This window comes from Rousettus aegyptiacus, unplaced genomic scaffold (genome assembly GCF_014176215.1).
Source record: "Rousettus aegyptiacus isolate mRouAeg1 unplaced genomic scaffold, mRouAeg1.p scaffold_m13_p_2, whole genome shotgun sequence".
NCBI classification, from domain to species: Eukaryota; Metazoa; Chordata; class Mammalia; order Chiroptera; family Pteropodidae; genus Rousettus; species Rousettus aegyptiacus.
This window is the reverse complement of record NW_023416295.1, coordinates 130161808-130187991: the sequence shown is the minus strand read 5'-3', so window position 1 is coordinate 130187991 and position 26184 is coordinate 130161808. Positions and strand designations below refer to the sequence as shown.

Sequence of the window (26184 nt, the reverse complement as noted above, 5' to 3'; positions counted from 1 at the left end):
TCTACTACTGTCTGATCAACAGACTCCTCCTCATCCCTCACACATCACAAGTTCCCGAACCGCAGGCTCTCCCCCAAATGCCTCGCTTTGTACCTACTGCATCACAACTACTTGTTCCCTTTTTTCCTGGGGTTTCATTTTGATTTGATTTTTTTTTTTTGATACTAGATGATGAATAATCAGTTATCATTTGTATATTTTTACCATACCTGGTACACCAAAGGTGTTATGTAAAAGTGGAATGTGCAAATAAAATATAACATAGTGATACCAAGGGGGAAATTTCAGACTACCTGCAAATGCTCCTTAATAAAATACTGTATGGAATATACATTTAAAAATATTGTAAAGAATAAATATTTTTAAATTAAAGTTAGTTTAAACTAAGGTCTTTTTAAGTATTTCACAGCACAGCTGTAGCTGTTGAGAAAGTCTGAAGGGTTCTATTAAATTAATTTAATCAGGAAAAAGCACTGATCTCTCTCTCTCTCTCTCTCTCTCTCTCTCACACACACACACACACACACACACACACACACACACACACACACCCATAGATACCAGGAGGCCCTAGAATGTAAAAGAATATCCCATACTGGGGAAAAAAAAGGGAAGCAAAATTTAACCTGAGAAGTTTGTAAAAAGCCTTGTGAATGTAGAAAAACGGTTTCGATGTAACCACTGCTGAGCTTCCTGAGGTGTGGTTGTTGGCAAGAGGTTCTGAAAGAGAGAAAACATTTTTTTTTTTTTTTTGGTCACTAAATAGATTCTACTTTAAAAAGGGTAAATGTTAAATTAACATCATTAGGTAACACAGCCAAACACACCCATACTCAAGACAGGCCTAGTTTGCCTGGAGGTTGCTTATGCATCAGTCTCCTTTCTCTAACCATGCAAGATACCCATGAAATTCCATCTTTATCTTCCCGATTAGACTGTAAGTTTCTTGAACATAAGAGTCCTGTGTAACTTGTTTCAGATCTCCAGTCCCTAGCATAGTATCTAGTTCACAGTCAAAATTCAATAAATGTTTAATAAATGAATGAATTCTTAAATATCGGGCGTTTCTACTGAATTACACAGACATCAAAGTATTATTAGACATTGCATATAACTGACATTTAACTTTAGACTTACATCTGTGACTGGAGGGGGTGGCTCTGGCTGGTGGTTTGGTGAACCATTTCTAAGGAAACATTTATAATGAAAGGATGAGTCCCCATGAAACATTCTAGCGTTCATCATCTCATTCTTAATCCTCATAGTAAGTCCTAGGCTAGACATTTAAAAGAACATGTACTTTCTCATAGACATTCTTACTCTTGGACCCAATACTTCCATTATCTGTTTATTAACGTAAAGATTTCTTGGGGGTTGAGGGAGGGTAACTATCATTTGCAACATTTTTTTATTTTTGAAGAAATTGAATAAAAATCAAGATTTCAGTAAATTGGGACTGATTAGATAATTTACAGCATAAAGACTATTTAACATAAATTTATTAGACTGTAAACGAATATCAGAATAGAAAAACAATCAATATATTACCACTGCATTAAATATATAAATGTACAAACATATACAGAAAAATATTAGAAGGAAATTTATGCAATAAAATAGAATCACACTTTTTATAGTAAAAAATACTTAATGATTCTAAAAGCAGGTTCAAAAATTAGTATTATCTAATTTGTAATCCAAAGGCTATCTATCTCCACACCCTTGGTTTTCTCCTGTACTTTCTTTTGCTTTATAGACTGTCCCTCTTCCTTAACATTTATTTCTTTTATGGGAGGAAATGTGAGCCTATAATAAAATACATGACGAAGAGAAGGAGAGGTGAAACAACTCTTAAATCCTATATAATATTTAAAATTGCTTATAAGTAGACTGAATAAAATAATCCATATGGATGGCAAGAGATTTTTCTTTCAAAAGAGTTTCTTCTTCCTCTTCTTCTTCTTCTTTTTTTTTTTTTTTTTTTTTTTGGCCTTAGCTGTAAAATTCAAATTTGGTATTTCAATTTAAAAATTAATTTGTCTTAGGGTCCTAGTTATCTATCTTTTCTGCAACTTCTACCTATTTTTATTCTTAACTGCTATATTTTGAACATTTTAGTTATCTTTATTAAATACTTTTAGAAGTAGGTTGAACACAGAGCCTAAATAAATTCAAAAATAAACATTACGACCAAACAACATACTCACAAATTCACAGCCTATTTGAAATTTCGATATGGCCTATGTAGAATACATGTTAAATGCTAGGACTATGAGACACTCTCTTTTAACTGAGTAGGTGTCTGTATTAACTTTCAATTATCTCTGATGGTAAAAGAGACAATAAGGCAGGATTAGATGCATCTCATAAATAATATCAAAACTTCATTTTAGCTATTATCTTCAACCTTCTTCTACAGATTAGATTCATGATTATGAGGTGTTAGGATCATTTTTATTAAGTAACAAAACAGATATTGGTGTTTGTACAACTTTCAATTCCCAATGACCACTCTATGGTGAAAGTATGATCAGGAAGTGAAATAACCACAAGTAAGCAGTAATAGGAAGAAGTAAAAAGCTCAGAAAAATCGGTCTCTGGATCACAAAAACTGACCATAAATGTGATTTTCTGATAAAAGAAAAAGAGACGAACAGAAAGGACAATATAAACCTCTTTCAGTCTCTTTTTAAAGTAATACAACCTCATTTACTAAATAAATCCATGAAAGACTGACTTAAGTACTTACTGATTTAGAAAGATCTTATTTATAGAAAGATAATGAGAAAATACACATTTAGGAAAAACAAAAACCAATTTCATCTCCTAGACTTACCCTTCTCCAAGAGAAAAACTGCTATGGGAACTGTTGAAGCCAGGTGATGGGGAATTATTGACATATGTAATTTCGGGCCATGGAGAACACTAAAAACAAAGGACAACTTAGATACTAAAAAATACATTTGAACCTAGTGGTCCATCGAAACATTGTTAACTTGAATAGCATATCTTGATTAGTAAAAGTAAATCTTAATTCCTCAGAGGCCCTCATAACTAAGAGGACAAGTAAGTTCTGAGCAGGTGAGAAGTGATTTTCATTTTCAATTGAGATATAAATGACATCAGTTTTAGGTAAATTACAACTTAATGATTTGAGATACACACACACACACACACACACACACACATATACATACATACACGATTGTATTTTTTTCTTAAGAGTTAAAAGTATTGATAGAAATTGTCACCAAAAATAATCTCTTTACCTCTGTGAGTATAGTTGTCTCATATGAAGGTTGATATTTCTCCTTTTCATGAGGTGTTCGCTTCTCCATTTTCTCCCTATCTGTTTTTTGCTTTCTGTCTGCACCCTTGGGCTGAAATGAGACATACTTTGCTTTAAACTCAAGCACTCACCCTTTGACCCAACATTACTTCTAAAAACTTAAATAGTTCCATGTGAAACAAAGATGTACAATGATGTAAAGGCTAGATGAATCACTGTATCTAAGTCTGAAAGCCAGAAATTTAAATGTTTGATGGAGTTGGAAAAGAGTAAGAGATCTATAGATATGGACATAGAAAGATCTCTAAAGCACGTAATTCATTTAAAAAGCAAGCCTCAAAATAGTTCAAATAGTATTATCCCATTAATGTCCGAAAAGAAAATATGTGTATATCTACGTATATGTGTATATGAAACACAGAAGGATACCTACTAAATTATAACAGTGGTTACCTCTGGGGAGAGGTTGGGGAATCAGAGTAAGAGTGGTAGAAGGGGATTTCAGGGTCGTATTCTGAATACTTTTATGTTAATGAATCTTTTGCAATGAGAACATATTTATCCATGTGTTAAAAATAAAGACCAAAATAAAGAAAAAAGATCAAGTATGAATGCAAAGAAAACTGTCAATTTTTCATAATTTTTGTGAGCTTTTATAAGAGTTTGTAACCAATAGGCTTTAAAAGCATTCAATGAAAATTCATTTTTTTTTTTTTTTTGCTTCTAGATCCCTTTTCCATGTTCTTTCTCTCACGTCCATCCCTGTTTAAATTTTTTTTACTAGGCATCTCAGAAATCATTTCAATGATTATAGCTTAAACTGAGTTTTCATAGTTATTGAAAAAAGACAAGTTGGCTTTCTGACTAGTGACTAATGTTACAACTGAAAGATAAGGAAAAGAGTTCCAAGGGCCAGCACAATGCCCAAGAATACCTTGAAGACTTTGATCTGGCAGCTGGCTGAGTGTAAGTGCTCAGTATATTCCCCATTCTCATTCTCCTTGAAGGTATCGATTTGTACTCGGAATGGCACTCCCTTTTCTCCACCATGTTTCCTCATGGTGAACTCTGTGCTAATACAGTGCACCTGAACAGAATATAACAACTAGGTTTTAGTACTGCTAGCTAGCCAAACCAGGTAACATTTTCTGAGCAACTACTAACAGCAAAACCTTTAAAAAAAAAGCATTATGAGCACCTACAAAAAACTTTCACTCTCTTTTTGATCTCGAAGGATTTATACTCTTATGGAGGAAATGATGAAAACTTAAATGATTTACAAATGCAAACAAAAGCTACTGTAAGAAATTAAATTCATTAACTGCATTAGAGAATTCAGAGTTAACATAAAGAGAAATGATTTCTATTAGTAAAAGTTTCTAGGACTTTTAGGTAGATTTTAAAAAGCGAGGGTAATATCCATGCTGGGAAAATAGTAAATATGGAAGTTCACAGGCAATAGGGGAAAAAATGGTTTATTCAGCTACTATGTAAAGTCTAAGACCTTGCTGAATACGAATGGTGGAAACTTGATCAACCGAATACTAGCTTTGGTTAAATTACTAACTTCTTTACGCCTCAAGGACTATTCTTAATCCATAGGATTATTATTGAAAATCTTAAATAAAATCATGCATACAAAGTGTTTACTTAATACAGTGACTATTTCATAGGAAGTATGCAATGAACTATCATTATGACAAAAATTTTCAAGAAATCTACTCAAAGGACATAATCAGATATGAAAAACAAATTTAAAGCATAAACGTGTTCAAAATAAATTTATGAATAACTGTGAAAAATTCAGACAATCTCAATGCTAAATAATTGTTAGGTAAGTTATGTTACATAAAGAATAAAACAGGCAGCCATTAGCAACCATTTTGGGGACAAATAAATAAATTAGGAAAATTAGAAGAACAATTCAGAAACTCCTCATTGCTCTCAGGCACATGTTGAGGAATCTGCTCTTGATAATCAGACTGAAATCCTGTAAAGATTTCCAATTCAACATGTTTTATTCTTTAAGAAACAAATTGGCTGTATGAGATACTCTTCATAACTGGAACCCTGTCTGCAATGCCTTACCTGAATAAACACAGATGTCCTCTTTGCAGGGTCCCACAGGAACTCCACTGTATTTAGCTGGTTTGGATTGGCCCTAGGATCGATTATACCCACAGACATTGGGATATCTGAGAAACAAATGGTAATCATTGAACAATTCTGAGTGCTACCGGGTTTAAATAAGAAAGCACTGATTCTTACAAAGGTAATCAGGATTTTTGTGTGAATCTCTTTTTGCCAGTGAAGAGGGTTTGAACAGTGCATAAAATTGACCTAAGTACTTTCCTTCTGAGTATCTTTTAAAAGTTTTAAAAATAAGACAATTTAGAAGCATTTTCTTTTTAATTGGCCAACATTCAACTTAAAGATAGCTTTAGTCTACACATTAGCTCTAGTGTCATGAAAACTGTAATTTATAATCTGTTTCACTTACAGTTTTAAAAGTAGTGTTACTACTAGACGTATAGTAAGAGCATTGCTACAGATTAAGCAGGGTGAATAAAGGCAGAAAGCATTGTAAAGACTAAGGCTGACTTATGAAGTCATCAACACATCTTTTAACAGAGTGAAACATGTTATACTCGAGAAGTAAGCAAAAGTGTGCTTTAGTGGAACGTTGCTTTCTATTTCATATAGCATACATTCAAATATCATTCCCTGACTACTTCTATTAATATTCAAACTAGGAGATAAGGCCAAGCTGATATTTATTATCATAATAGTGCTATAACTATACTACTGTTTCAGTATCAATGATTCAAACAAGAAAGCATTAAGTGGGTCCCACTACTCCACAATGTTAGTTGTGTTCGGTTCATCTGAAAGTTAATTCATCAAATGAATATCAGGCTATCTGTGAGAACTAGTGTTTTCTCAGGTAAAACTAATAGTACTTAAATTTGTTTAACTATATTTATCAATCGAAGGTAATAACCAGTAAGAGGTCAAAGACACAAAAGCTGGGATTAAAAGTATGTTCATGAAGAGAGAAAGTATGTTTCTTTAAAGATCCTTCCCTTATGTCCCATGATTTAAGAAAAACAAATTCTACTCTGTGTAGCGAAGCAGGAAAAACTTAACTGTAAATCAAGAGACACAGATTCTAATCCCAGGTGTTTTGCTTTAGGTTAAGACAAACCACTGATCTAGGTTAGGTATTAGTAAGACAAAGAAACTTGTAAAATTTAGGCAAAAAACCTGGCTTCTTTTGTGTCCTTACCCAAACAAAATATCAGACCCTGAATAGCCAAAATAATCTTGAAAAATAAGAAAAATATTTCCTGATTTCAAAACTTATTATAAAATTACAGTATCAAAACAGTGTGGTACTTGTCATAAAGACAGACTAATGGACAAATGGAACAAAAACAAAGAGCCCAGAAACAAACTCTCACCTATATGGTGAAATGATTTTAGACAAGGGTGCCAAGACCATTCAACAGGAAAGGATAATCTTTTCGACAAGTAGATATCCACATGCAAGCAATGAAGCTGGACCCCTTACTTTACACTATATATAAAAATTAACTGAACACCTAATATTGGACCTAAAACTCTTAGAAAACATACCAGGAAAAAGTTTCATGACATTGAATTTTGCAGTGATTTCTTAGATATGACAATAAACACACAAGCAATTAAAAAAAAAAGATATAGTAGACTTCATCAAAATTGAAAACTTTTGTGCATCAAAGAACACTATCAACATAGTTGAAAAAGACAACCCACGCAGAATGGAAGAAAATATTGCAAATAGTATATCTGATATGCAGTTAATATCCAGAATTTATAAAGAAATCCTACAACTCATAAACAACAAAAAACAAAAATAATCCAACAAAAAAACACAAGATTCAAAAATGGGCAAAGAACCTGAATACACATTTCTCCAAAGATATGGCCAATAAGCACATTAAAAGATGCCAGACATCACTAATTACTACAGCAATGTATATCAAAACCACAATGAGATACCATTTCTTTTCCATTAGGATTGCTACTATCAAAAACTAGAAAATAACAAGTGTTGTTCAGGAGATAGAGTAATTAGAACCTTGTGCAATTCTGAAGGGAACATAAAATGTATAGCTGTTGTAAAAAACAATATGGTGGTTCCTCCAAAAATTATAAATAGAATTACCATATGTTCTAGCAATTCCACTTCTGGTATGTACCAAAAAGAATTGAAAACAGAGACTGAAATAAGTATTTGTACACTCATGTTGATAGCTATTTACAATAGCCAAAAGGTGGAATCAACCCAACTGACCATTGAGAGATGAACGGATAAACAAAATCTGGTATTGAAATACAATGGAATATTATTCGGCCATGAAAAGGAAGGAAATTCTGACACTACATGAATGAACCTTGAGGATTATGCTAAGTGAAATAAGCAAATCACAAAAAGCCAAATACTGGATAATTTCACTTGTTTAAAATGATTAAAATGGTAAATTTTGTTTTATATATATATTTTACCACAACTAAATTAAAAAAACAAAAACAAAACCAAAATCGCTCTGAAGTAATGGATGCAATTGTTAAGGAACTGAAGTGTCTACACTTCCAAATTTAATTTTGATACCGTCATACTGATAATTTCTTATGTTTTGTCAATAACAACTTCCAAGTTCATGCTAATTGAGCCCCTGAAACATTTTGAGTCAAGGTAAACATTAAAGTAAAGGAAACCAATTCTCAGACCATAGTTATAGGCATTTCCTGAGCAACGGATTCTCTTAACTCACCTATGTCAAGAATTCTATCTCCAGGTCGATTCCACCTCCAGCCCTCCAGCTGCTGGTGTTCAGTATATTGTAGCCGTCTATCATGGAACACTACACGGAATATACTCTAAAAGCAACAAAATCAAATCATAATAGGATTCCTTAAAAAAAAAAATCAGTGCTGACACACACCTGAAACTAATATAATATTCTATGTTAACTATATTTTAATAAAAATCTTTTTTAAAAAATCTGTTGACGAAGGAAAATTTGCAGAACTGACCCCCAGTTTCTAGACACAATCTAAAATTATTTTTCTTACGACCTGTCTCACTCAAATGCCATATCATACCAAGCTCTATTTCAAGGTAATTTTATAACTGCTCAGATATACTCTTTATGGTTAACTGGTACCGTATTTAAAATTTGGCTTAAACATCAGGCCTGATGGTAACTAGGCATAAAGGACTCCCATTGGATGCATTTCTACATGCCTCTATTGTTAGTTACCATGTAATATTTGGCTTGGCTCTTCTCCAAGTCCCTTGCTTGCTAACCCACCATATAAACTGTTTCCAACAACTTTATTTTTGTCATTCTTACTTTGAGGAGGTATCTATCAATATCCTAACACTTTTACAGCTGCTGACCAACTCCTCTGTCCCAATTGTGCTGTGATTCATTACTGTCAGTCTAGACAAAGAAAACTGCTATTCACCAAGAGTAGCTTTTGTTTTCGTTGCTACTAGACCAATTATCCAAAGAGACCGTGGAGCGTTTCTAAAGATTTCAAGGAAGTTACTTTATTCTACCTGAAAGAATTTCACAGAGCTAGGAGACTATCCTGACATTCAGTGGGGTAAGCCTTCATTTCTGCAGCTCTGAAAAATTCATGTGAAGAGGGGGTATCACTCTGACCCCAAAGAATTAATACAACAGTTTACCACTCTGCCAACAAATTGTAGCAGACAAGAGGTATCACCAAGCCCTTTATGGAAGCAAAAGAATATTACAAAGAGTCAGTAAAAGGATGTGCAGAGGAATGATTTATTCATTTTCTTTTACCTTCACCAACTTGCCATTAATTTCTGGAAGTTCTCCAAGTTTCCTATTGTCTAGCATTCGGATTTCATAAGACTGTCCTAGAAGAAAAAGTAACTACGTATTATATTTTTCATAAATTAATTTTGTAATCTTCAGAAAGAATAAAATTCAGTTGGGAGGAGAGTTTCCACATGATATGTAGTGGTGGCAGTGTGCTGAATTTTAGGAGAGCAGTGTTCTCTGACGACTCTAACTATGGAGCCACCTCGCTTTGTTAAATGATCTGAGGGGCGTGAGAACTGAGGGATGTGAGTCCCAGGGAGCAGGGGAATCAGGTGCACATCCAGACTCGCCACTGGCTGATCTGGGCTCCAGGAAGAGACAAGAATGCAGTGGACCCCAGACACAAAGGAGGGAGCTGGTGCCTGTGTGCTGGAAGAGGAATGAGAAACCCCTTAGTCCCATGACACCGCAGGCTGTGCCGTGCTTCCTCCTACCCCAAAGGTTTACCTGAAGGTAGACTGAGGGGCCTGGAGGCGAACCCATGTGTTTAGAATCAGCTTGGCGCTGGGTGGCTAGAAAATGGTCCAGGCATGGATGAGAACACCACTGCCCTTAGAAATACCACGAGGAGTATCCCTCTTTTGGACAGAATCATGACTTGGAATTACTGAACAATTAAAGATTCCTTTCTCCAGAATCCCTTACCCCTGAAAAAAGGCATTTTAAAAACCTTTTTGGAGCTTTGCATGAAAAATGATGTTAGATTCTGTGCAGGATAAAAGCATACATAATCCCTGGTCTCTTTTCTCAGGAGTTCAATGTAGCTGGAAGCCAAACTACTCCCTCACCTTTTCAAGTTTCTTAATCTTTGCCTCACTTGCCTCGTCATCTATAAAAAGGGAATAATATTGAATAATCCATCTTGTAGGGTTGAGAGGATTAAATGCCTTAATATTGAGCACATTAAACCACGCTGAGCACTTAATGACTCAATGTACACAGCTGTCATCATCATAATTGCTATATTGCTGGCATCATCTAGAAGTGACATATTGTAGAAAGTGGTTTTCAAATAACTTAAAGATAAAGTAAAATACAGTGAAAACTCTATATTAGAAGCATAGAGACAGAATCTTATGAAAATTTGTAGCCCCCACTTATCTTGCTTACAAGTTTATGACAGCTGTTAAACACAGGAGCTTTCATAAATGGCTTTAGAGGCAAAAAAAAGAAAAGAAAAGAAAAGAAAAGAAAAGAAAAGAAAAGAAAAGAAAAGAAAAGAAAGGAAAAGAAAAGAGAAAAGAAAAAATTCAGTTGGTTGAACATACAAGAGTATAATGTTTGTTATCAGTATAAGTAATAACAACTATAATATTTTGCTATGTGCTAGGCTCAGTGCTAAGTGTTTTCATACGTTATATCATTTAACTGATACAACTCTAAGGCATTATTAATCCCATTCTTACAGATAAGGAAATTGAAATACAAAGAATTTAAACAACTTGTCCAAGGCCACACAACTGATAAATAATAACAAATAATAACACTGGGTAGGGTACTACTTCTCAGACTAAAATCAGTGAGGATGTCCAGGGAACATGGATTACAAAAAGAGGGATGAGAACTAAAAATGGGCAGGTAGATTTTTTTTAAAAAGCCAGAATATTTATCAAATATGAGATAAAACTCAAATTTCTGAAGTAAGCCTTTGATTTCTGACAGGTCACACTAGAAAGATGTACGTTTTACATAAAGTATATCTAACTAAATATCATGAATCCAGCAGGTCTGTAGTACGTACTACTAACAAATAAGGACATATCTAACCTTGATTGAGATATGTCAGGGTTTCATCGTGGAGTTTCACTGCTGGAGAGGTGGCAGCACAAAGCACATATTGAAAAGGTAAGATTTTATTCTCGTTATCAGAAGGCAAACTTGACTCTTCTTGCTTAAAAATAGGTAATGCGAGGACATCACTGAAAAAACAAAACAAATGACTTTTGTTAACGTCTGACAATGGTGTGAGAGTAGTATTATTGTTGAAACAATTGCAATTTGCTTTGGAAAACCATAAACATTACTCACTTTGGTGGAGTTTCTTTCCAACTATTCAGTTCAGATCACCTGCTGTGATACCCTCCTGACAACAAAGTGGGCAATGGCAGATAATCACTGCTAAAACCACTGAAGTGTCCAAAAAGAGCAGTTCTAGGAAACAAACAGGTGCTCCTAAAAGGACTCTGAAAATTGTATGTAGAGTTCCAAAATCTCAATTTAGGACACTCGGTAATATATTTGTTCTCAGAAGGACACCAACTGTATTTTCTTTATGAAGCAGTCCTCCCTTATCCGTAGTTTTGTCACAATTTCAGTCACCCACAGTCAGAAAATACTAAATGGAAAATTCCAACAATAAACAATTCATAAGTTTTAAGTTACATACTATTCTGAATAATATGAACTCTCCAGCTGTCCTGCTCAATCCAACCAGGGACATGAATCATCCCTTTGTCCACACTGTACAGCCATATATATCAGCCAACAAATATTTGGGGGGGGGGGGGGGGCTCACCCACCCATGTGCACATATTCACATAACTTTTGAGAGACTTTGTTGCCATACCATTCTTAAGTACATCACATCTGGTGATACTTTAAAGATGAGTGAAGATTACCAGGAATCAAGGTAAATAGGATTTTGCAACACAGCAACAGCTCAACCTTTAGGAATTAGGGTGTTTTTTTCTTTTGCAATTGTCAGTGCCTAGCAAGGTTAGTATATAGCAACAGTTCCTAGTCTCCATATAATGTAGAATTATACGTAACCTTGCATGACTAAGCAAAGGACTGTCATTTAAGGCTGGAATTCTAAAGTGATTCTAAAGTTATCCCTAAAATTAACTCAGAATAGTACAGCCAAAGCAAATGCACAAAAGTGTATTTTCTCATCAGAGACATTAAGATCTAAAAACCTCAAATATATCTGAATTACTCATGTTCTTGGTACACTGCATTTCTTTTATTCTGCTGTGGGAACAAGAGTACCATTCAGTTCCACATTCCTAGAGATGGAGGCTAAAAGTCACATTGGTAACTACAGTTCAAGGCCTCTGCTTTTACAAAATAATAACAAACAAATTCGGCAAGAAACAATTTTGAAAATACAGAAGTCTGCCCTTTCTCAGAGGTAAACTGAATGCAGAGTAGGAAGACCCACTGTAAGTGGTTGCTACCAATGTATAATTTGGGATTTTATTATATTCTCCGATTGCTTCATGCCTGAGATGCTAAAAAGGAAAACAGAATTGAGGTTTTCAAAAATGAAATTATGCCAATCTCACATTATCTAAGATAAAGAAAAAGGGGGGAGGTATCTAAAGAGATTAAGACGACAAGCTCAATCAACTCAGAATTAGAAGGACATGCATAAGAAAAATATATATTAAAGGAAAGAAACTTTTTTATATATATATAAAACTTCTTTTATATATATATAAAAGAAGCAAGCCTGAGCTGAAGTCCATAATGTGCTGAAACTTGCAAAAAAAAGGTACAGAAGGCACAGGTTCCCTCTTTGATGTAAATGGCATATTACTAATTCATATAAAGCAGAGACAGAAGAACATCTCAATTCCTTTTTTTCTTCTATCTTTTCTGTAAAGAAAACCACCTTTAGAATAGAAAGAGAAATCAAATATGGGAGAAGTAGATGAATGACCAAGATAAATAAGGAGTCTATAAAAAAGTGACTGGAATGAAATTATATACCAGGAGAATTAAAGAATGTGTAGATGAGATCCATGAGTGACATTCTGTAAAGAGACAAATCTCATGATTCTGATAATGCCAAATATCACATTAGCTTTTCATGTCTGTAGTAGCAATTTTCAAAATGAGGAGAGTATATTCTCCATATCTTACACCAGAGTGACCTGACATGAAATCTGGGCAAGACTGTAGAACAGGTTATTAAAAGAATAGTCTAAGATCCCAGACAAGCAAAAACCAAAGGAGTTCACAACCATTAAACTGGCCTTACGAGAAATGTTAAAGAGTCTTCTTTATGCAGGAAAAAAAGGTCATAACCAGAAATAAGAAAATACAGGAAAGAAAAAATTCTCACCAGTAAAAGCAAATATACAATAATCATAGTGAATCAACCACTTAAAAAGCTACTATGAAGGTTAAAGATGATAGTAGCAAAATTAAGTATAACTACAATAAACAATCAGGTGATACACAAACCAAAAAAATATAAAACATGACATCAAAAACATAAAGAATGGAGGGGGAGAGTAAAAAAAAAAAATGAATAGTTTATGAGTATTTAGGCAGAGCATCGGGGATTACTAGGAGTCATAACCAAACTAACTGATTTTCCTTTTTTTATATGATTTGACCAGGGAATGCTATAAGCATAAATATTTCTGGATTTTAGCAATACATAAAATATCTCTTGACATCCTTGTTCAAGGTGAAAAAGATGAATTTTGCAGTAATTAAGTGGCTTTATAGATAACCGTATAACCATACCGAAAGAGTGCAGTTAAGTCTAAAGAGTTTGTGGTGTGCCACAGGACCCCAGAGAAACTTGTCCTTTGCAACATTTTTCACAAATAAATAACTTGGATGAGGACAGTGAAGAGGATGATGAATCAAATATCGAAATGATAAGAATCTGGCATGGAAAAGTAAATATCCTACATAATAGAATCAACTTTTAAAGTAATTCTAATTGGCTGGAACGGGAAGCTAAACCCAACAGGATATGATTTAATAAGGATAAATATAAAGTCATGCACTTAAAACTTAAAACAACAAAATGGACCACTATGTGCGATTGAAAAAGGGCGTCAATAAAATCTATTTCTAGGGCATATATATCTATGAGACAAACAATGTAATATGTTTGCTAAAAACGTTGGTACTAGGTTTCATTTAAAACAAAGTCTGATGAGGGAAATGACATTTTTCTCTAGGCAAATCAGACTACACTTAAACACTGTGCTTAGTTCTGAGTGTGGAACTTTAAAAAGAAGACTTTAAAAATCTAAGTAATGAGATAAGAATAAATGAGGGAACCTAACATCATGTCATTTGAAGAATAAGTAAAGGAAATGAGGATGGATGCTTATCTCAAACAAAGAATTCTTGCTAGGTATACTCTATAGATTCAATTACCAGTACAGGATTCAAAGAGTTGGCATTTTCAAGATGTCTTCCAAATCAATTCTATGATATATAAAAGGACCTAAATGTTTTGAGCCTGTTAAGGTTTTAGAAGCTGCATTAAGATAGGCCTAGAGATCCTAGGTATTATTATAAAATACTAATTGATATGTAATACCCTCTAGTAGACAGGAAATATCACTAGTTTACTGCTATTATAGTCTAAAACTTGTTCTATAGCATCTGCTATAAAAGGCAGCAGCCAAATGATAACTATAAAAGTTATCTGTGCCTTTATTATCTGGCTAGACCAACTGGCTTATAAACCTATTTTTTTTTTTAATTTCATTTTTCCCTTTGTGTATTTGCCATGACAAAACGAGACTAAATGTAATAAACACATAGATAACATCTAGGCATTCTAAACCTTCTTTCTATATACCAAATCCAAAAGATTCATCACTGTAACGTTTTCTAACACAGACAATTCCTAAAAATGATATTCTTGATTAAAGCCAAGATGTAAAAAGGTTTTCAATTCTTAGTGAAATTCTACATCTTACCACTTGGGCAAGGTCATTCTAATGAACTATATGAACTAGCTAGTACTAAGTAGAATACAAATTTCCTGAGATATTGATAACTCCCTTCTTAAAAAGAAAACTTCGATCATTCATTCAATATTTATTGAGTACCAGAACACTATCCTAAGAACTAAAAACCACACATCAATTTTTAAAAATAAAATAATTTTATTCTCTTTCTTTCCTCTTTTCTTTCTTTCCTTTGGTCTTCTATGTTTCAGTAATAGTCAATAAATAATTGGTACATCTTTTTAGTTCTTACTGATTTTTTAACATAAAGTTTACGATATCACTATTCCCCAATCTGTACTCACTTCTCCCTAACCAAGTTATAATTTAAGTTCTTTTTCATTAATGCCTAACTTACAGCTAAATATCTGCTAGACAGTTCCTATCTAACCATAACAAGAAAATGCTGAAAGAACTTGGGGAAAAAAAATAAAAATAAATAAAACTATATAATCCAAATGTAGCCTTCAGTTTTACGTACAAGAAAAATGGCATGAAATTTCATAACTAGGCTGCTAATGTCTCTTTGGAAGCAAATCTCTAAAGGCGGCCAATGATGATCAGCATCTCCTTGTGTTCATACCTTTACGTGGGATTCCTTCTACCTTGAATCTGATGAATCTGGCCTAGTAAATTGTTCTAACAAAGACAATGTGGAAGAAATAACCATGTGCCAGTTCTGGCCTAGGGACTAATCTTTATGGATTGTCAGCTTTCATTTTCATGTTTTGGGAAACCCTGACCTGCCACATAAGAAGTCTGGCTACCCTGCTGGAGAAACCACATGGAGTGGCAACATTGAGAGGGAGAGGCCCTGAGGCTACATGGAAAGAGAAGGAAAGACAGAGACAGACACAGGTCAGGTAGGTAGGTAAGTAAGTAGGTAGGTAGATAGATAGGTAGGTAGGCAGGCAGGTGGGCAGGCGGGCACGGGCAGGCAGGCAGGCAGATAATCAATCTAACCATCCCAGTATCCCACAGAGCCCAGCTATGGACATGTGAATGAGACATCTTGAATGTTTCAGCACAGGTCTCCAGACGACTGCAGGCTCAGCTGATACCACATAAAACAGATCTGTACAATCAATCTATAGATTCATAAGAAGTGAAAAGCTGTTGTTTCAAGCCACTACATTTTAGGGGTGGTTCATTAAGCAGCAAGATAGAGGAATAGGTCGGTCCCTGTTCCAATGTTTCTAAATAATTCTTTACAATAAAACTTAATAGTACTGGTAAATGAGTAAAGGAAGATATTAAATCATCCTTACTTAGATACTAATTCATCCTTACTTAAAATTAGGAAAAAAAAAATCACAGAGAAAAAATAAAAGGGTACATACAGTTCAACAGCCACTGTATAGTGTTTAAGGAAAAATAAACAACAAAGAATATAACTATCTCAGAATACAGTATGACAACTCTCTACTTATATTACCTTTTAAAATAGCAAGTTGATGCTACAAAAACTACACTGCCAATAAAACATACTTATTTTCACTTCTCAGGTAAAGAAACAGTAGGAAAGAATTTGAGCAATATGGGCAGATCCAAAGAATAAGCAACTGGGTAAAAAACAAACAAAAAATTGTGAGAAAGAGAAATATGCATAATGATGTCTGGACCATTAAGGAAATGATAACACAACCTTCCCCCACCTTTTCACGGGCACTAGCCCTATGGCTTGCACACTTCGTTGAATACCATTCATAGAAAGTAGTAAGTCATTTTTATATTAAGGCCCAGTACACACATACAAATATTTATGTATCTAAAAAACTGAAACAAGTTTCAAAAACAATACTTATTAATCTTGGTATTTTCTATTTGACCTTGTTTCCTAAAATGCTGACCACTAACTACAGTTTGAACAATACTGCTCTAGTCTTTCCCTTAGAATTTTGCAATTAAACCAAGTTTATATACAGTCCCTTTACATTATTCAAAAAAACAACACAATAAAAGACAAATCTTCCACATCAGACTGTAATTTAGCTACTTAAGAACAGGGATGTTATCTACTTTAATAGATAAAGAAATACAGACTCACACAGAGTAAAACACAGCCAGTACTCATCCATATTGGGTCCCTTCTGGCTCTTTCATTTTTAAACTCATGTAGTACAGAACTCTCCATTGTAAAGCAACAAACAATGCTGCTAAATCTAACAGCCAACATAATCATACTGAAAACTGTCTTTAAAACTGCAATCCAAATTCTGCCTTTTAAGTCAGACTATATTTGGCATTAAAATAGTTTTAAGCCGTCTTCTGCTGTACCCGATTGCATTACTAAATTAAAGGCGTAAGGTCTGTAAGAAAGGCATGTAAATATCAGCAGCTCTCAACTGTGTCTGTATATTATGAATCACCTGGGGAGCTTTTAAAAATCCCTTCCAGGCTATATCCCATGCCGATTAAATCAGAACTTGGAAGAAAAGGTTGGTGATCTTAATTACTTAGTGTTGTTGGTTTTTTAAAAAGATTTTTATTAAAATATAGCTGACATACAATACTGTTTTAGTTACAGGTGTACACCATAGTTAGTCAACATTTATATACCTAAAGAAGTGATCACCATATGTCCAGCAACTATCTGCCACTATCCAACACTATTATATTATTGATTATATTCTTTATGCTGTATACCACATCCCCATGACTTGTTTTATACCTGGAAATCTGAACTTACTCCTTTACCTTTTCTCCTTTTTTAAAAAATTTTTCAATTATAATTTATATTCAATATTATTTTATATTCATTTCAAGTGTACAGCATAGTGGTTAGACATTTATATAATTTACAAAATGATCTCCCTGAGTAGTCTAGTACCCACGTGGCACTATACATAATTATTACCATATTATCGATTATATTTCCTATGCTTTACTCCCCAAATATCAGGTCATCTGACAGTCTTTCTTTTGGAATACTGTTCCTGGAAATTTTTTTTAGATCACAATATGGCCTTAATGTTCTTTAAGCACTTTAAGAAGTGCTTTTAGGTATAAACCATTCTATTTTTTCAGCACACTTATCAGACCGGAAGTTTGAATAGTTATTATGCACATCTCAAAGTTTACCAAAAAATGAAGCTAATTCCCCCTACCACTACCACTCCCAAGTCTTTGAATCTCCCTCATTTCTACTCTGCTGATTTGACAATTCACTTATTTACTTCTATAAGCAACGTGTTTCTTATTTTCCTTTAGCTTAGAAAGTCACTAAAAATTTTTAATTTCAAATCTGTCTGCAAGCCTTACTTATTTGGGAAGGGAAAAGATAGATGACTAATGTCAGACACTTCCAGAGAGCTTGGAAGATATTAAAAGTTTAATCAAAGAAATCTGAATCAGCAAAGCCTACCTCAGGAGATTTGCCAGATATAGGCCTGCTTTCTCAGTTTTTTTCCTACATTACAGGATTAGCTCTTACCAGCCTACAAATCTCGTTAAAACACTGCTAATTGAAAACATCACCTGTGGTTTCATTAGTACCAGGCTCTTTTATTAAATTTCTGAAATCACTGATTCTTCCATTTTTGGCAAGGTGAGGAATGGCAAACTGCAATAATATTCATGGGTCATATCTTCCAGGAACTCTGACAATTTTGATATAGAAAGTAGAACTTCCATTTCAGTACTCAAAGATCTGATATCTACCATCATAGTACGACCTAATTGGGAAGACAACTATAATTTTGTTTTTGTTTTCCTATGACTAAAGGAAAGCACACTTAGCCCCTCATAGTGCTGAGCCTCAATGCTGCTTTCCAGGTCCAAAATCTCTGCCAGTTCGTTCTTTCTTTTTTTACTTTCTTTTTCTTTCTTTCTTTCTTTCTTTCTTTCTTTTTTTTTTTTTTTTTTTTTTTTTTTTTTTTTTTTTTTTGCAGTTAGGCTCTTTTCTCTCTTCACTGGCTAGAACTATCACTCACCACCCTTCGGGTTCCCCTGCCTTGCCTATTCCATCCCTGCTACCAGAGCTTCAAAGCCATACAATCTCCCTAGTCCCAATTCTTCCTGTCAGTGAAAGACAAGCAGGTATTTTCTTGTTTTTTTTTTTTTTTAAGGCTTTAACTGATAATAACTTTTAGAAAAATTCTAAGAGTACCAGAACACTAGTCCTATGAAATGGTAAAAAGGTTTTAGCTATCCTTCTTTCCCCTTCATGCTCACAGTGGTAGGGCTTATAAAAATTCTCCTTCAGACCACACCTTTGATGAAAAAAAAAAACCTTTCTTCTAAAACAGCCAACAGATTTCATAGAGAAGTCCCCAATTAGATCTAATGATGCAGTCAAAGTAGAACTGTTATTTGCTCCCTTTCTTTCATAGATAGAGAACTTACACTTCTAAGACTATGCAGAGCAGAAGATAACTAGTTCACAGAGCTTCAACCATTTTCAGGAATGATTACTAGCTTTTTATCATTATCCTCAAATCTGCACCCAGAGGAGCCTTTAAAAATGTAAATCTAAAATGTCACTACTTTGTTTACAATGCTTCAGGGGCTTCCCAGTAAAAACATGATAAAGAGCTAGCTGCTCAACAGGGCTCCCAAGATCCTTCCAAACTGGGCATGGCTTATTTTTTCAGTCTCATCTCTCATTATACTTCCTTTTCCCTTTTTCCTTTTTAAAAGTTTCAGCTGAAAAACTGCAGTTCCTTTTTCTTTGCTCTCCTCTCCCCTACTCCCACTCAACTACTACCATTGATTTTTTTTAACATTAATTTGCATTTAATCCATATAATCATGCTGTGGGGTATTAGGAATTCTCTCTCCCTCCTCATTTGCCAGTTGAAGAAACTGAGGCTCAAGTAATTTGAAATATTCCATAATTTGCTCAAGGTTACACAGCTAGTAAACAGCAGTTATAAATCCAAGTTTATTCAACCATTCGTTCAATAAATATTTTGTGAGCATTTATGTGTCTGACATTGTTCAGGGCAGTGTAAAAACAGTAAACAAACAAATCTTGATCCAAGTTTTATCCTTCTTTAATGTTACTCAATGGCTAGCATAAAGAAGCATCTGTTCAAAACATTCCTAGGGGGGGGCGGAGAAATCTAATCGAAAGCTCCTGTTCAATGCTCCAAAGATATTTCTAAAGGTGGTGCATGCCAACACTTGCACAGGAATATTTGTGCAAGTCATACTAATAGAATGATAGTATCAATTAACTAATTTCACTAAAAGGACACAAAGCTTTTGCAATGATTGATTTCCCCCACCCGGAAGTTAAATTTCCAGAATTCTGCCTGGCTGCTTTTTTCATCATTTGGGTCTCTGCTAAAATTCTCATGTCTACAGAGAGATATTCATGGTCACTCTACCAAAAGTAGATCCTATATATTTTCATCATAAACTTCTCTCTGAGATTTCCTTGTTTGTCTACCTATCTATCTACTCCCATAAGAATGCAAGCTCCAAGATTGCAAGGACCTCATATGTCACCCTATTACCAACAAGGCCCAGCCATAGTGGGTATTCAATAAATACTGTTTAAATAAATAATTTAAAAAAATAATAATATGCCCATTAGAAGATCTCAGTCTTTATAATTAGGCTACTCAGAAAACATGATTAGGTTATACTTGTGGATAAATAATCCAGAAAATGCTGCTATCGTTTATTATCAAATCCGTATTGAGCACTTGTTTAGTACAACTCCTGTGCAGAGCTCTTGAGTATGTCCATGTTACTTGTAATTGCCTGTCCACCTACATTTTAATTAATTAAACCTCTCATACAACACTTTTAAGCATCTTCCAGTACAAAACCTACAAACCTACCTACCTACCCTTGAAACCATCTTCTCTTTAGCTCCTGACACAATGAAGGCAAACTTCCTCCTCCTAAGAAAGGCTGATTCTTACCTAGGGACTTGGAATTCCCTTGAACTTTATTCCCTTGACTCTCCTAATGCATGTACTAACAAATCCCCCTTTTATCAGATTATGCTCATTAGCATATAATCACATTTGAGTATCTCCCATCTTTAAAAAAAAAAAATCTTCCCATATCCCCCTTCCATCACAAAAGTCTCTATACATAGAGTCTACATTTCCTTACCTCTGGATTCATTCATTCCTCAAACCATAACAGGCTTTCTCTCTACCACTCCATAAAAAGTACTTAATCACAATAACTTCCATGTAACCAAACCCAACTGTCACTTCTCAGGGCTCATCTTACATTGACTCAGCACCTGAAACTCCTATATCTGCCACTCTCTTCTCGAGTCTCCTGAATACCCTTTCCTGATTTTCTTCCTACCCTGCAGCATCTCAACTGCCCTGTGGCAACCCCTCTTCCTCTACAAAACCTCAGGACTTGATTTTGGCTCTTCGAAATCTTTCTACACTCCCAGATGATCTCATTAATTTCAACGCATTTAAATATCACCATATTCTGATGACTCCCAAACATATCTAATAGATCCAGACTTCTATTTTGAACTCCAGATTTGCACATTTAAATACCTACCTAACACTGCCTCTTTGATGTTTTTCAGGGATAGTAAATGGACTAGGTCCAAAAGAAAACTCTTGATCCTCCTCCAAACCCATCTGGCCTACTCCATGCCTCATCACCCTTGTATTAGATGGCAACAGGATCCATCGAAATGCTCAAACTAGAACCCTAGGTGGCATCCTATGTTGATACTTTTCCCTTATCCTCATGTCTGTTTACAAGTCTCATGCATTTTTATCTACAAAATATATCTTGAGTTCATCTTTTTTTTAGTAAAGCATATAAATTAAAAGGACAAGTTCTGGAGTAAACTACCAGAATTTATATCACAGCAATAACATGTAGCATTTATTGAGCATGTACTGTGCCTGACACTGTCCTAATTATTTTACATACGTTAACTTATTTAATCTGCATAACATTGAATAAATGAATAAACATTTGCTTAGTGACTGAATGAATCAACAAGGGTTTGCTGTGCATATAACACATGAACTAGCAGTGAAAGGCAAAACCAGAACACCAATTGGTGTATCCAAAGTCCCAAATAAACTTCTCCCTCAGATTCTGGCCTGATGACACCAAGTCAGTCAACTGTCAGCTACAAATTACTGCAAACAAAGTAGATAAAAGCTAGGAGGAGGTAGAAAAAAGATGGGGGGGGGGAGTGGTAACAAAGTAAAAGAAAGGAATGACCTTATTATTGGATTATACGTCATCTTCCATAAGACTAAGAAAGCAAAGAAGACTGTAAGAAAGCAAATAAAAATCTATGGACCTTCAGGGAAAAAGACAATGAATAATAGGACAACTTAAAAAGACAAGGAAAGCTAGCCAACAACAGATTATGAGGGAGACACTTTCTTAAACTTATTATGCAGTATTTTAGACACATAAAAAGGTAAAAAAAACAAAATAGTATAATGAATGCATATCTGTGTACTTCACTCTACTTTAGGAACAGAGCAATAACAGTTGAAGCCCTCTGTATCCTTCCTTCATATTTCCCTCCAGCTCCCAGAGGCAATAGTATCCTGATTTTGGATTTAACATTCTTACACATTTCTATTTTTACAGCAGTGCCATCTTTTAAAAAGTAGTGGGCAAACTTTGTGGCAAAGAGAGAAATCTCATCTAAATACACTGTCCATTATAAGAGACTCAGAATGAAAGGGAAAGAAAAGGAACAGTCAGTAACAACTGACCAACTCTAAGGCGAAGAAAGAATTGAAGATTTGGTGAAGATTTGGAAGATAGGGTGATAGTTGTAGGTGGGAAAAGTGAAGGAAAACAGTACTGAAAAAGAAGCACCACAAAAAAGAACAAGAATTAGTTTTGATGAAGAGAAATAGCTGCCTCATAAACTGCTATACCACTTGCTTTAAAACAAAATAGAGTGAGCAGTTCAGTTCATTCACTCAGCAAACCAGCACAAACTAATTGTCAGGAACTGTTCAAAGACACTAGGGATACAGCAGAGAACAAAACAAAGTCCCTCCCTTCATGGAGCATTTATTCTAGTTGAGGAAAGAAGCAAACAAATGAATAACGTATCAGATGCTGGGAAAAAGAAAAAGCAGAGTGCTGGGAGGGGAAGGAAGTGCCTGCTATTTTATATGAAGGTGGTTAGAGGAGGCCTCGCTAAAAAAGTGACATCTGAGCAGAAACCTAAAGGAAGTAAAGAATGTAGAAGACTATTTCAGGAAGACTAACAGCAGCTACAAAGGCCTTGAGGTAGGAGGGTGCACAGCACTGAGGAGCTATAAGAAGGCCAGGTGTGGCTGGGGCAGAGCAAGCCAGAAGAATAGATATAGACAAGATGGTCAAGAGGCACTCTGTGTGGATCAATGCCAAAACTGGCACTTTTTATTCAAAGTGAGATGCAAAATCACTCAAGAGTTTTCAGGAGAAAAGTAACATGACCTGATCTACATTTTAAATAAGGTGATCATATAATTTATCATTCAAACAAGGACAATTTGGTGAGTGAAGGAGGGTGCTGTTAATAGTTATTTAGACAATAACATCAACAAGACCTTAATTTTAAAAGGTTTCTGCATGGAGCCAGCTTTAAAAGGTTCCTCAGGCCAAATCTGGTACAATATGATCAAAATATATAGTGATAGAAGATTATACCCTATTGTATAATGAATCTATAAAGATACATTGATAAAATAATAAGGGAAAGCTCTTTGAAAGCCCACTAATAAATGTAGAAGGAAAGACATAATTAGAAAATCATCATTTAGCAACCATCATAAAGATAACTGCTTAGGCCAAAAATCATCAATAAATGCTAAAATTAGTGGGCAAAAGTTAAAAATAGGGTATGAACGCAGTCTCCAAGTATCTCCCCACAAAACCCTTAGTAATTACAAAATGCAAAATAATAAATTTACAATGGAGAAAATTGACATACACCCCTTTAACCAAGCGGTCAAAGTTAACATTGCCAGTAACGGGACCAACTGATAGCATGTGCATCCTAGTATGATATGCAGAGAAGAACTTGGCACCGCTTCTTAGGTATTAGTACCCAAAGTGCATAACCTGAGTCTAACCATGAGGAAACATGACAAACCCAAATTGAAGGCTACTCTACAAAACAACTGGCCTGTACTCATCAAATTGTCGACGTCATAAAAATACAAAGACAGCTACAGGAACTGTTCGAGATTAAAAGAGACAGAAGATGTGACAACTCAAACAACACATTATCTTGGAGATTCTTCTGCTATAAAAGACATTATTGGGACAATTGACAAAATGTAATTAAGGTTCATAGATTACAGTACTGTGTTGGTATTCAGCTCCTGATTTTGATCGTCATACTATGATTATATGGAGAATTTCTTGTTTTTTAAAAAATACACACTAAGGTATTTAGATGTTAAGGGGCAATACATCTGCAACTTACTCTTAAACAGTTCAGAAAAAAATAACTATAGGAATTTGGAGAGAGGGAATAAGATAAAGCAAATATAGTAAAATCTTAATATTTCAGGAATCTGGGTGAAGGGTAGTCACAAATTCTTTGTACTGTTTTTTCAAATCTTAAGTGAGTTTAAAATTATTATTCTTTAAATGAACAAAATACACATTTACAAAGGTTTCCCTGTAGAGAATACACTAGGGGCTGGTAAGTGCAGAGTTGGAAGTAACGTTGGACCAATTAAAAGGCTATTACAGATTAAGAACAGAGGTCATAGAAGATAGCAAAGTAGGGAGCTCCAGGAATTGGTCCTGCCACCAAATTGGCAAAAAATATTTGAAGCAACTATCTTGGAACTCTGGAATCTAGTTGAACACTTTCAGAACCCAAGGAAATGCTTGCTGAAGAAAGGGCTGTTAAATTTTAGTGAATGTCACTGGTATAGTATCTATCATCCTCCAGCTCCTATGGCAAGCAGCTGTGGAGAGACAGTTGCTCAAAATCCTGTTGCAGCTTGCTGGTGCTATGGTGGGCAATAGGGACTCTGTCGTCCAGAAATCAAAGTTATGTGTTTTGATCACTGCTTTAGATTGCTGAGAAGCTGGCATAGAGGCTGGCCATTGTTTGAACCTCCATGGCTAAAATGACTTTCCTCACAGTCAGACACGGGGATTAAGAAAAAACAGACTCTCCTTTTCTTTTCTTATTGGATCCAGGCATTTAAGGAAATCTCCACTGGCTGCCCACAGAGATAACAGAAAAGGCTTCATTCACCACATACAACAAGCAAAACACTTTGCAAAAATAGTTCAGAAAAGTCACTAAACAAATGGACGACTGCAGCTTTCATAAAGCAACAACAGTATCTTCTAGGGAGAGAAGAGAATCTGATTTGCAGAATTACCATATTACTATACTCAAAATGTCCAGTTCTCAACAAAAAAATTACAAAGCATACAAAGACACAGGAAAGTATGGACCCTTCACAAGAAAAAAAAATTGACACTAGTCCAGATACTAGACTTACTACAAAAGACTTCAAATTAACTGTCTTAAATATGCTCCAAGAACTGAAGGAAACCATGGGCAAATAACTAAAGGAAATCAGGAGAACAATGTATGATTGGGTAAGGAATAACAATAAAAAGATAGAAATTATCAAAAGGAAATGGATAGAAGTTCTGGACAAAAAAGTACAATAGCTGGGATTAAAAACTCACTAGAAGGGTTCAACTTCAGATTTAACTAGGCAGAAGAAAGAATTAGCAAATTTGGATATAAGACAATTGGTATTACTCAGGCCAAAGAGAAGAAAGAAAAATGAATGAATAAAAATGAACGGAGCCTAAGAGGCCTATGGTACACTATAAAGTGTACCAACACACACATTATGGGAGCCCCAGGAGGAGGAGAGGAAGAGGCAGAAAAAATATGAGGAAATAACTGTCAAAAACTTCCTAAATTAAAGAAATACATGAATCTACAATCTAAGAAGCTCAACAAATTCAATAAGATCCACGCTAATTTATATTACATTCAAACTGCTAAAAAAACAAAGACTCTTCAGAGCAGCAGGAAGGAAGTGACTCATAATATATGAGGGACCCTCATGAGATTAACAGTCAATATCTCATCAGAAACCATGGAGGCCAGAAGGCAGTGGGATGATACATTTAAAGTGCTGAAAGTAAAAACTATCAACTGAGAATTTTTAAATGAAGGAGAAATTAAACAATTCTCAACAAAAGCTGAGGGAGTTCATTGCTAGTGGTCCTGCCCTACAAGAAATGCTAAAGTGAATCCTTCAGGCTGAAATGAAAGAATACTAGATGGTAACTCAGTCACACAAAGAAATAAAGATCATTGCAAAGGTTACATAGTTAA

General features: G+C 34.8%; 1 protein-coding gene across 2 annotated transcripts in view; it reads right to left on the bottom strand.

Moving 5' to 3' along the window:
* TFCP2 (transcription factor CP2) overlaps positions 1 to 26184 on the bottom strand; it is a 41786-nt gene that overhangs the window by 7112 nt on the left and 8490 nt on the right. For both annotated transcript variants that reach the window (XM_016142610.2, XM_016142611.2), the window contains exons 2-10: positions 10960 to 11111; positions 9151 to 9227; positions 8107 to 8212; positions 5378 to 5484; positions 4224 to 4376; positions 3270 to 3380; positions 2837 to 2925; positions 1138 to 1186; positions 627 to 720 (exon numbers count right to left, since the gene is read on the bottom strand). In XM_016142610.2, coding sequence (XP_015998096.1) covers positions 627 to 720; positions 1138 to 1186; positions 2837 to 2925; positions 3270 to 3380; positions 4224 to 4376; positions 5378 to 5484; positions 8107 to 8212; positions 9151 to 9227; positions 10960 to 11111 — 938 coding nt within the window. The remainder of the gene's footprint in view (positions 1 to 626; positions 721 to 1137; positions 1187 to 2836; positions 2926 to 3269; positions 3381 to 4223; positions 4377 to 5377; positions 5485 to 8106; positions 8213 to 9150; positions 9228 to 10959; positions 11112 to 26184) is intronic.